At 41.9% G+C, this 12649-nt stretch overlaps 2 protein-coding genes across 2 annotated transcripts in view; both read right to left on the bottom strand.

Annotated features, from left to right (window-relative positions):
* Positions 1-4000, bottom strand: part of LOC139578157 (switch-associated protein 70-like) — a 28329-nt gene extending 24329 nt beyond the window's left edge. Inside the window, exons 1-2 of the mRNA XM_071405414.1 lie at positions 3744-4000; positions 2369-2509 (exon numbers count right to left, since the gene is read on the bottom strand). Of these exons, the coding sequence (XP_071261515.1) occupies positions 2369-2509; positions 3744-3890 (288 nt within the window). The 5' untranslated portion in view covers positions 3891-4000. The remainder of the gene's footprint in view (positions 1-2368; positions 2510-3743) is intronic.
* A 119-nt stretch (positions 4001-4119) lies between these two features.
* Positions 4120-12088, bottom strand: wee1 (WEE1 G2 checkpoint kinase). The gene is made up of 9 exons (XM_071405413.1): positions 10898-12088; positions 10150-10361; positions 9651-9714; positions 9292-9464; positions 6842-7110; positions 6409-6596; positions 6118-6288; positions 5582-5727; positions 4120-5219 (listed from the first exon to the last, which is right to left on the bottom strand). Exons 1-9 carry the CDS (start codon positions 11390-11392, stop codon positions 5063-5065), a joined length of 1875 nt encoding a protein of 624 aa, XP_071261514.1. The 5' UTR covers positions 11393-12088; the 3' UTR covers positions 4120-5062.
* Positions 12089-12649: the final 561 nt, after the last annotated feature.

Here is a 12649-nt window from a genome sequence, read left to right on the forward strand (position 1 = left end):
CTATTTATAGAGCTGTAGTTTGTTTCGGGTGAGTCAAAGATTGCACAGTAAAGATAACTCAAGGGAAATGTAGTTTCACAGTAACACCAACTCAAGGGAAATGTAATTTCACAGTAATACCAGCGAGGTAAGCAGAAAGAGGATGCGGAGGGAGGCGCAATAGAAGTTGTGAAAGTGGGATTATTATGAAATAGCAGCTCTCTCTTTGTCCTCACAATGTTGTGTCATGGTCATCTCATTCTTGCTCTGTACTAGCTGGTCCAGACTGAGGTCTCCCACTCTCTGCACCTCAACAATGGAGGCCTTGTCACGGCACCTCCAGCACCCAGTCCTGCCTCTCCACTGCAGATACACATGCTCGTTAGTATTCTCTGTAGTGGAATGTCCAAACAGGTTTACAAACAGTCTTATCACTGTCCTTGGCCCTCCAGGAGACTGAAACTTCCTACCGTCAAATGGTCACACCACAGAGATGCCTGTTGTTACTGTAGCGCGAGGGCAGAGGACAGGTGACTCAAAAGTAATTGTGAAATTACAAACAAGGTAGAATAGGATATAGCGCCTATGTGTTACTCCATTATGAAACGTGGATCGAAATATGTCGAGGTCTGGGCAAGACTAGGACGGACAGAGTGGTTGAACTAGCAACCTATGAAATGAGGAAATAATTCAACCACAGCAGCCTTAAAAATGTTAACTAAATGAAGGTCACATGTTCACAGCCTTGAACTATTTTGGTGCTCTGTTGTTTGTGTAACCTTGCTTTCTTTTGTTCCCCTTCTAACAAAAGGGGAACAAATTAAGCTCCCAATTAACAATGCATTCCAGGTTTCTACAGGGTCAGTTGGCTAGGAAGAATGATGTGCTCCACATAGTGAGGGACTGCTGAGTCCCAAATGGCAGAATGGGGAATTATGTGGAACAGTCAGCGATGGACTTGATTGTCTCTCCGGCTGAGTCACTGTAATTGTCTGACAAGTGGAGTGAGTCAGTGAGGAAGAAGGTGACACACACACACTGGACTGTTTGGGTGGAGTTTCCCTGGGGAGTGGGGGTGGTGCCCCCGACCTGTTTGGTAGGGTTATATCCACATGGGTGGGGAGACTCTTGACGTTTGTCCATGATGTCATATCTAGGTTCCTGAAACCTTTTTGTAGTATTAGAGGACTGAGAGCTCGGGGAAGTGACAGGAGAAGATATATCAACACATCAGAGAATAGAATGGGCTAATTTACCGTAAGGTGTGTTGTAAAATCCCTTGTCATCTATTTCCTCGTGTGTGTCATAGGAAGCACTTGAACAGTAAATATCTGCCTTCAAATGGAAATCCCAGACTATGAAATGCACACCAAGTCCAAAATGGGTTCTTACCAGGAACATTTTTAAACATTAACCAAAAACATTCTAATTTTAAACTGTCATTGATGACAATAAATGCTGTAGTAAATCTTTAGAACAACACACAAGAATTCTATGTCATGAAAAACAACATGTATGAAAACAAGTATGCCAAAACATTTACGATAACTCTGTGACATTTCACAAGAATTAGCCTACAAATTGTCATCATGGTAACCTTTCATATAATCAACAACTACAAAACTGTTCCAAAAGCTCCCCTCTATGAAATGAACAAAGGTGTCTTGCTGTAGTAATTCTTTCTGACACCACTGAAGAATTCCACAGTCACCATGGTAAGCCTTTATGACAGCAGAAACCATTTCCAAATGTGACATGGTAAGTTTACACACCTCTATGACACCAGCAGAACGCGCCAAACTTGATTTGCTAACCCTTGATGACCCATGGGCTCCCGAGTGGCGCAGCGGTCTAAGGCACTGCATCTCAGTGCTAGAGGCGTCACTACAGACCCTCGTTAAATTCCAGGCTGTATAACAACCGGCCGTGATTGGGAGACCAATAGGGCGGCGCACAATTGGCCCAGCGTTGTCCGGGTTAGGGTTTGGCTGGGGTAGGCCATCATTGTAAATAAAAATGTGTTCTTAAAACTGACTTGCCTAGTTAAATAAAGGTACAATTTTTTTTAATTACACAAGAATTCTCATATTTATGACAGTGGTAAAGGAATGCCTATGTGTCACCATGGTATCCATGTTGTGACATTGGAAAAGGAATCCTTTATTCTCAGTATAATGACCCATTTTGACCAACAATAGAATCACTAGCATTTACTGAAGTCAAGGTTGAAGATGTCAAACTAAGGCAATGGAATTCTAACCTTGTCATCTTCATCCTAGACTTCAGTGACCCTTCATCACAAACAGTAAAACATATAAACAGCAGTGAGTGAGAGAATGATTGACTGAGAGGCATAGATACTCTAAGTATTACTGTGTGTGCGGCTCACCTTGTCCAAAATGAACTTGTTCAAGTAGGGCATGTAGCCCTGAGTGGAGACAGGGCCTTCGTCGTCATGTTTGAAGTGCTCTTCAAGGGCCACCGGGTCATGGGGGATCCTCATCACAGTGCACAAGTTATGCGAGAGCACCTGCAAAGACGAAAATCCCTCTTCTTATCAGGACTTCACAGTTCACACAGAGCCGATAGTTATATTAAATGCAGCAACAACGCCCAAACAGCATATATTTCTACTTAATGAAGGCGTTGAACACATCAGTCACTGGAAAGGTTTCTAGTCAACTACACCAGCGGTTCCGAAACTTTTTCACTTGGAGGCCCCCCTTCCAGCTTTTGGGAAACATCAGACATTACAAGATGTAATGTCGCCCCCCCCCCCCTTTATTTCTATGGGCACAAGCACTGTTCAAGACACAATGCTCACACCCCTCTTGTTGGCAGAGAGAAAAAGTGCAGGTTTAAAGCCTATTTCCTGCTATTCTATACCTTTTGTCACAGGGTGCAAAGTACATTTTCCAGTTTTAAAGCAAATTTTCTTGCAATTCTATACATTTTGCCATGTCTCATTTGTATTCTTGTGATATTTGAGTGACTTGAACATCTACTACAAAATCTATGGGCTAAAAAACCTAGCTAAAAACGTTAGCTGGCTGACATGGGCTAGTTGATCTGGACATTTCTGACTAGTTATAAATAGCTCTAAAATATGCAATGACTGACATGACAAGATAAAAACTGATGATGCACGACCCAATTTCGAAATTGCACCTATGTGACTTTACCCTGAATGATTTCAGCACTATGGTACTGATAAGTGCCTTCTCACGAAACTAGACCACAAACAAGCCATAAACAAGCTAAACACACAACTCAGCAAATATGCTGTTTAAATGTAAGGCTACTTAGACAAACACTTAACATTGATGAAGTGGATTATGAAGTAAACACGGTAGGCTATAGATTTAGAGCCAGCAAAAGCGTCATCTCAACAATTTATTAGTCTAATGGTTTAAAATTAACAAAATATTTCCGACTATCAGTAAACGTCCACAGGCGTGCCATAACAAGAAGTTCCCTTTAACCATCCACAAGTAGTTTACATAAACCATTAACGTCTGACATGCACCGTGTCTGTGCTGTAGTAATATAAAGGCAGACAATGATTTGGGCTAAAATGACATCATTCCAAATGCATCCTCGGCTATTAAACAGTATCCATCCAAAATCAGATGGCCTTCACTTTGATGGCAACCTTTTTTGGACGCTCAAGAAAGTTTCTGCGTGTCATTTTTTAATAATTGAGGGAACGACGTGCCTCGGGTTTGTTTGACAAACACACTATCTAGGTAAATATAATTCCATACCTTTAACTGTGACTTGGACACTTTCCCACTTTTGTCCAGGTCCAGCGCTGTGAACGCATGCCATATTGGCTTTAAAAGTTCGTCTCGTAGTGCCATTGAGCTTGCTGCTTGCTTGACTAAAAGTAGCTCGTGTAGCGTTTTTCTCATACTAGGATACAATGAGACAGTCACGTGACAAGCTGCCAGACGCTTGTCAGCACCTAGGGAACGCACATTTTAGTTCTGCATTTCCTCATGGCATCTAGTCAAAATGCACCTAGTAGATTATTCACATTGAGAACTGAATTGGTTACAACGTGCCAGGTGTGCGATAAGGGGGTAATACAGAGTCATGTAGGGCCTTATGTAATATGCGACATGAATTTGAAGACCTGCATGAATTTGATAAGAATTTATTCAAAGATAATGTACAGGCTATAACAGAGTTAGAAACGGAGAACCTACAGAACAATGATTTATTTAATGCTACATAGGCAGGGTTGAAGCATGAAGTTGGAGGCTGTACCCCTGTTTAATTTTAGCTAAGAAAGCACTTTCTTTAACCAGGTTTGATAGACACCATTTTCTTACATGTATTGCATGATCCATTAAAAAAAATATTTATATATATATTGTGGATACTTTAAACAAAAAAATTATGTTATGGTCCACAATTATAGTCCAACAAATATGATAATGGGTGCAATGATTTAAAACTACCCCAATGGGAAAATGAAAAATCCATTATCCCCGTAGAACACAGACATGAATAGCAGCGGGTTATGTGGCAAGTTCCCCGTTGCTTCCAAAGTGCTCTTAAAAGCATTGTCTGACAGACCCTCGGATGCCTGGAATCAGGCAATAAGGTGCGCACATTTGTGGCCTGGTACGTTCACACACTGAGGGCTTCTCTGTGTCCCTCTCCATCAAAGAGCAAGGCTTTTAAGGAAGTGCATGGAGTACAGTGGAGAGCCTCTGCAATCTACTTAGACTTGTGGCTGACAAAAACAAAACAGGAAAAAAAAGGTACAGTAACTACCTTAAGGAATGCTTGGTCTCTGTCAAGAGATGTCCACTACCAGAATTACTGGTCAAATATTTGACAAGTCAGTACTAATTGAGTATGGCAATGTCTAGTCTCAGTCTTGATCGAGTCTGACAAGAAAGGTTCACCCACAGCACTGATTTCGACAGTGAAAAGTCTCTCCTGTGACCAGTGGAAATGGGGTCCATTTTCAGCACTCGTACCCAACAGAATACGTAGCTAGTCAGATTCCCTAGGTATCAGTTTTGCAGTCCATGTTCCAACATCATTGAAGGGGGGGGGGGGGGTCTGCATTTCAGTAAATGGTCAGGCTCATTGAGCGGTTCATCTTCTTGCCGATGAGTCTGGAGGTTTTGGGGTTGGGCTGGACAGTGGAGCGGGTCAGGACTCTGTCCGTGGACAGAACCTTCTCCTCAGCAGCAGCTTTGGCAATCTGGGCCAACTTCAGCTCCCTGGGGAAAGCAATGAAGAACAGTTAGACCAACCCTGAAAGAAACATTGCACCATGAGACAAACAGATGATGAAACCGAAAATCCATACCGTGAATCTCTCATTTACAAGCCCCACCTTTTCTACGTCTTCAATGTCACTTAGCCGTCAATTAATCAATTTATGTCACACTATGGGTAGGTTGGCTCATTAGTTGTACAATGTGCCAGCATGGAGAAATTGGTATACCCATGTAAAAGCATGAGCAACAACTAGCCAACCACTGCCTTTAGTGTTGACAAAAACAGCCTGGGGGGGGGGGGGGGGGGTGTATGCTACATCAGATCCTTGTTTCACTTGGTGTCAGTGCCATTCTGTACTTACTTCTGGAGCAGTGCATTCTTGAACTTCTCTGCGTTGAGTTCCACACGGAGCTGGTCAGCACTCATTCTAGCTGCGGTCAACAGCACCGGGTGCTTGATGAGGTCAGAGGTGGACGGCCGCCTGGTGGGGTCAGGGTGGATCATCAGCTGCAGAGGGGGAGAAAAATAATAAAGTTATCTCCTGAAAACTAGCAACTGTAAATAGCCTAACACCAGCCATTTGATGTTTGAGAGCACAATTCAAATGAACATTATATATTTCAATATCACATAGCTTTATCAGTTTGTCCTATAACAGGACAGTGAACATCACTGAATAGCAGTGGCATAGAATCATATATTTTCCAACTGTACTGTTATCTGGTTATAAGGACAATTCTCAAATGCCCTTCTAGCCAATTAGAAACTAGTATTCAACAATGCTGTGGTATAAGCAAAGGTCTAGGGTCAAGAGGAAAACGACTGCTTTTAGAAAACCTTCTTAAATTAACCGGTCACAATTCAAAAGAAACGCTTATAGTAACATCAAGTTCTTACCTTGAGTAGACTCAAGAATTCCTGAGAGAGCACTTGTGGGATGGGTGGTAGTTTTCCCTGACGGATTTCGTGCCACTTATCCCCATTGGTGGGTAGAGGCTCTGCCCCCGAGGCACTGATAACAGTCAGGGCCAGGGCAAAGATGTCCGCCTTCGTCAAGTTACTGTAGTCCTGAAAGAAAAGTTTAACGTGATTAGGAACGTTGTAAAGAATCATTTGAATTACCCTGGATTTCCAAATAATAATAATTTAGCTGGGGCGAGGCAAATTTCTAATGGAGAGAAAACTCACCTCTTGGAGGACTTCATTTGCCAGGAACCTGCTATCGCCTTCTTCAACTTGAGGATTGTTCACCCTTGTCACATGGCCAAGGTCACCTATTTTGTATACCACACTGGTTGCCAGTCCATCCTTTTCGTCCTCCTCTTCATCACACGCGTCTACACTGCACACTGTCTTGCGTGAGATAAAAATATTGCCTGAAAGAGAGACAACACACAAATTCATTGTTGTCAATGACTAAGTAAAAACAAAAACACTTCAAACAAATTGCATTGAATTAGGGATGTGAATCAAGATGTCCTCCTGTTAAAAACTAAGCTGAAATGTTCAAAAAGAACTGTGCTGGTTTCTCTTCTCTCCACTGTTAACTAAACATCCAATTCATTATTACAAATCCCATCTAACATTAAAGTTCATGCTTTTCAACCTCTGTGGTACTTACTAGGCTTGATGTCCATGTGGACCAGCGAGGATGAGTGGATGTACTTGAGGCCGCGAGTCACCTGCAGCAGCAGGTCCTTCAGCTCCAGCTCTGATAGGAAGCCGAGCCGCCGATAGTTCTCGGCCGTGACATCTGAGAGGGTGCCGCCGTTGCAGTACTCGTTCTGGATGAGCATATGGTCATCCTCTGCCCAGGCGGAGTAGTAGCGAACCACGTGGGGGTGCTGGCCCAGCACAGCATGGGCATACACCTCCCGAAGGGCATTCTGCCTATGGGTGGAACACAGATGTAGTTCGATTAGGCATTTCTTCAAGTTTGTTAAGTGTGGTTGGGATAACTAACATTATTTATTATTTCAAGGACCATTAGAGAATAGATATAAAATAGTATTCCCAAGTCTGGTTGGAATACATGGTGACAGCAACAAAGGGAGGATGTCAGAATGGCTTCAGCAAGAGTACCCATACACAATATATACTGAACAAAAATATAAACTCAACACCTGTTGGTCCCATGAGCTGAAATAAAAGATCCCAGAAATGTTCCATGAGCACAAAAAGCTTATGTCTCTCAAATTTTGAGCAAAAATGTGCCAAGATAATCCATCCACCTGACAGGGGTGGCATATCAAGAAGCTGATTAACTTCTTATGGCTGGGGGGGCAGTATTGAGTAGCTTGGATGAATAAGGTGCACAGAGTAAACTGCCTGCTACTCAGTCCCAGAAGCTAAGATATGCATATTATTAGTAGATTTGGATAGAAAACACTCTGAAGTTTCTAAAACTGTTTGAATGATGTCTGTGTATAACAGAACTTATATGGCAGGCAAAAACCTGAGAAATTCCAACCAGGAAGTGGGAGATCTGAGGTTTGTAGGTTGGCCTATCCAATATACAGTGTCTATGGGGTCATATTGCACTTCCTAAGGCTTCCACTAGATGTCAACAGTCTTTAGAACCTTGTTTCAGGCTTCTACTGTGAAGGGGGAGCGAATAAGAGCAGTTTGAGTCAGGTGTCTGGCAGAATGCCATGAGCTCAGTCAGGCGCGCGCCCGTGAGTTAGCTGCGTTCCTTTTCCTTTCTAAAGACAAAGGAATTGTCCGGTTGGAATATTATTGAAGATTTATGTTAAAATCATCCTAAAGATTGATTCTATACTTAATTTGACATGTTTCTATGAACTGTAATAACTTTTTTGACTTTTCGTCTGGACTAAGTGCCTGCGCCTCTTGAATTTGGATTTGTGAACTAAACACTCGAACAAAAAGGAGGTATTTGGACATAAATTGACTTTATCGAACAAAACAAACATTTATTGTGGAACTGGGATTCCTGGGAGTGCAGTCCGATGCAGATCAAAGGTAAGTGAACATTTATAACGCTATTTCCGACTTCTGTTGACTCCACAACATGGCAGGTATCTGTATGGCTTGTTTTGGTCTCTGAGCGCTGTACTCAGATTATTGCATGGTGTGCTTTTTCCGTGAAGCTTTTTTGAAATCTGACACAACGGTTGCATTAAGGATAAGTATATCTTTAATTCCATGTATAACACTTGTATTTTCATCAACATTTATAATGAGTATTTCTGTAAATTGATGTGGCTCGCTGCAAAATCACCGGATGTTTTGTAAGCAAAACATTACTGAACATAATGCGCCAATGTAAACTGAGATTTTTGGATACAAATATGAACTTTATCGAACAAAACATGCATGTATTGTGTAACATGAAGTCCTATGAGTGTCATCTGATGATCAAACGTTAGTGATTCATTTTCTCTATTTCTGCTTTTTGTGACTCCTCTCTTTGACTGGAAAAATGGCTGTATTTCTGTGACTTGGCACTGACCTAACACAATCGCATGGTATGCTTTCGTTGTAAAGCCTTTTCGAAATCAGACACTGTGGTAAGATTAACAAGTTTATCTTTAAAATGGTGTATAATACTTGTATGTTTGAGGAATTTTTATTATGAGCTTTCTGTTGTTTGAATTTGGCGCCCTGCACTTTCACTGGTTGTTGTCAAATCGATCCCGTTAACGGGATTTCATCCATAAGTTAAACAGCATGATCATTACACAGGTGCACCTTGTGATGGGGACAAAAGGCCACTAAAATGTGCAGTTTTATCACAATACAATGCCACAGATGTCTCACGTTGAGGGGGCTGACTCACAGGAATGTTCAACAAAGCTGTTGCAAGAGCATTGAATGTTCATTTCTCTCCCAAAAGCCACCTCCAATTATTTTTTCCAGAATTTTGCAGTACGTCCAACCGGCCTCACAACCGCAGACCACGTGTAACCATGCCAGGACCACCAAATTCGTCTTCTCCACCTGCGGGATTGTCTGAGGAGCGCATGGGGGGGTGCTGGGCCTGGCTCCACAGTAGGTGGATCAGTATATTTAGAGCGTGCTCCTGTTTCACAGATAGGAACTCCAACTTACTCATCCACAGAGCCTGCCAGGGGCTTCTTTGAGCGCTTGATAGCATAGATGCAGCCGTCCAGTCTTTTGACACACTTGAAGACGGCCCCATACTCCCCGCAGCCGATCTTCTCCAGCTGGTGGAACTCAGAGGCGTACCTGGACTTCATGTTACTCTCCATCAAGGTGATTCTCTGAGGATGGAGAGGAGGTTTAATAGAAAATCACAATAGTCTAATGTTATTTGGATTATGTTATCATTATGTTATCCATCTAACTGGATATGTGTAGGTTGAGAGCTTTGCTGAATAACATGCCTGCGAATGAACCAAGTTCATCGCAATGCTATAAAGAAATCAGGATGGTTAGAAAATAACTACCTTTGGCGGAGGAATGATTTCTTCGGTTTCAGCGTCACTCGCCTCCATGTTCTCACCACAGGAGCTGAATGAAACGAGACAAAGAGTTTGTTAGCATACATTCCAACCACCAGAGGGCAGCACTGAGGCCTTCACGCACACATGGCAGAGTTCATTAGTGACCATGACGGGTCTTGGTTTCCTGCCAGACTTTTGCCTTACTGATGCTTAGTCAACGGATTTAACGAATCCAGCTAGCAATAACAATGGGTTACAATCTGTGTGTACCGACATATGGACACATCCAGGTATCAAATGAAAGGACAAAAACATAAGTGATCAAATGTTGTCTGACAATCTGTGTGTACCGACATATGGACACATCCAGGTATCAAATGAAAGGACAAAAACATAAGTGATCAAATGTTGTCTGTTGAAATTGGACTAAGTTCAACTGTTTTAGATAGTATTAGACTAACTTATTTGGCAAAAATAAAGACAGGATAAATGAGTGACATACTCATTCCAGTGTGCCCTCTTTCTGTTGTTCTTCTGTTGAGTGGTAGACTGGATGAGAAGGGCTTCCGGGGTGAAGGGGTTGATGTTGACCAAAGGGGTCTGGCTTCTCCTACTGTCTGGACCAGACTTTCCTGTGGAATCCACATTCCTGAAGAGAGCCACTCTCCTACTTGAGGACACTGAGCTGGCAGTTCTGGCTTTGTTCAGCAAACTCTGTGAATGAAAATATTCAAGACATGTTGAGACACTTAGAGAGCAAACTATTATGATAAAGTGAAATACCCTTAATAAACTGAAATATCAAATATATAACTAATGGAGTAAAGTTGAAGTGAAATTTAAGTGAAAATGTATACAGATATGCCTATCAATGCAAAATACTGATGTTGACAAGGATTCCAGAGCAGATAACGGAGGCATGTCCAGCCATGAAAAATCCTTGACTTCGAATCAATGACTCAATTTGCAAGGCTGACTGCTGGGTTATATAATTGTATAGCACTACTGAAAATAGGTCATTGGGTGGTTACTATTATTCAACAAAAGCTACCTTTAAAAAGTAAAGTTTCAATGAGTCACTAGGTAATGCTGCCAGCCTTTTGTACAGTATTACAAAAATGCCATACATCATTACTACGTCATAAATGTTAACTAAGTAGGCTACATTGCATTAACTATGTTGTCAAAACAATATTAGCCAATTGTTGGTATGTTACACCTTGCAGGTTTTCTGGATCAAATGGTCAAACCTTTGGTGTGTGTGGAGTATCAAAAAGGCGAAGTTTTCTGAAGGTTTTGTGTGGAGGTGTATCGGGGCAGTCTGGAATAGGTGAGCTCGAGCCTTCCCCGTCGTCCTGAATGTATGACCGCTCCGGTGAATTGCCGTACACCCGAGAGCTTTTCCGTGGTGACCGGGACCCCTTCGTGAAAATAACGCTACTGGGGGACTGAAGGTGAGACGGAGAACCGAATCCCTCTTCGTCCCATAGTTCCACATCACCACGTTCCCCAGTCCGATTCAGAGGGCTGCTGTGTTCGAGTCGTTTATTGACACTGTCCCGTAGCTCATGCATTGGAGAGTCCAGTTCTGTAAAGCCCGATTCTGCACCTGTGCTGTTGTTTCCTTCCTCAATCGGGTCATCCTCTTCATCGCTCGGTGCAAACTGTAACTTCTGACGTATTGGTCCGGCGTTTGGCGATGAACTTCCATGCCGACGACGGCAACTGTAACTCTGCATTTTCATTTAAAACCAGGCTATCGCTTTTTCAAAAAAAGTGGCTGTTTATAGCTAAAGGTGTAACGTTAACCAACTGTTAGCTAGCTAATCCGCGTAATTACTATGCAACTACTGTAGTATGTATATATCACCGTAAAATAAATGTATGTAGCTTGTAATATCAAGTCAGTCGGCTAGCCACGCAGCAAAGTTGACGCTGCTACCTAGCAAACGAGAAGTATGGCAAAAAGTCAAACTTCCTCCGAAATCTCCCTTACGTTCAGCGAACACTTTCTCTTGTTGACGGGTCGCAAAATGTAACATACATCTCAAGCAAGTTTATGTTCATCTGATAAATTTGCTCCGAAGATGTGTCGCTAGCTATACAGTTAGCTAACCAGCTACACGCCCCTGCCGTGGTCACTCCTACTAGCTACAGCCAAGTTAGCTTAGGTACCGGAAAATGGCTGTGGCGCACTGCAACCCCTTGTCCAGAACCCAGCGCGAATAGAAAAACATCAAATCCGTCGGGGTACCTAAAAAAAATAATCCGAAAAACTCGCAATAAAATGACTTGGTTATCTTAAAACGTTACAAACTAGAAAAGTGTATTTTCACAACAAATCATTAGCTAGCTATGTTTACATACATTGATCAAACGAAACTCAGAGCATCCGTATCAAGCGCATGGTGAAGGGCTTCCCGCGACCGTTGGTCAGATGATCTACTCCTCAGCCAATTGGAGCGAACCATGCGCGTTTAAAAGATAGGCGTTCCAGTAGGTGCTACGTCATTTACATTCTCTTTTATGAAACGTCAATTTGGCGCGAATAATCATCTTTCATCAAGTTCCTAGCGAAGCAATCAAATTAAAAACCCGCTTAACAAGTATTTTTCAAGGCCGAAGTTTTTTTAAAATAATTTCTGAAATTAATTAAATCAAAGTTTAATACCAGGCCATTATGAACTGATCGTAGACATACAATTGTCCATATACATATGGATCTGCATGCAATAGGCTATTAGCATGAATAATCATACATTATTGGAACTGATCTACCTTTCAAGTTTTATATGACCCATGTTTGGCATTAAAGATGGCATTTTACAGTTTAGATATAGCTCTGCATCTTAATTTAATATTCTCATACACACCTTGCCATAGGCTTTCAAGCATTAATTTCAATAAATCAGCAAGCTAAAATATTATAGATCATAAAAATATATATTATATATATTTTTATGATCCGTCTCAAGATTGTGTCCACAACATTTAACTAATTG

Source organism: Salvelinus alpinus, chromosome 6 (genome assembly GCF_045679555.1).
Source record: "Salvelinus alpinus chromosome 6, SLU_Salpinus.1, whole genome shotgun sequence".
Lineage (NCBI taxonomy): Eukaryota > Metazoa > Chordata > Actinopteri > Salmoniformes > Salmonidae > Salvelinus > Salvelinus alpinus.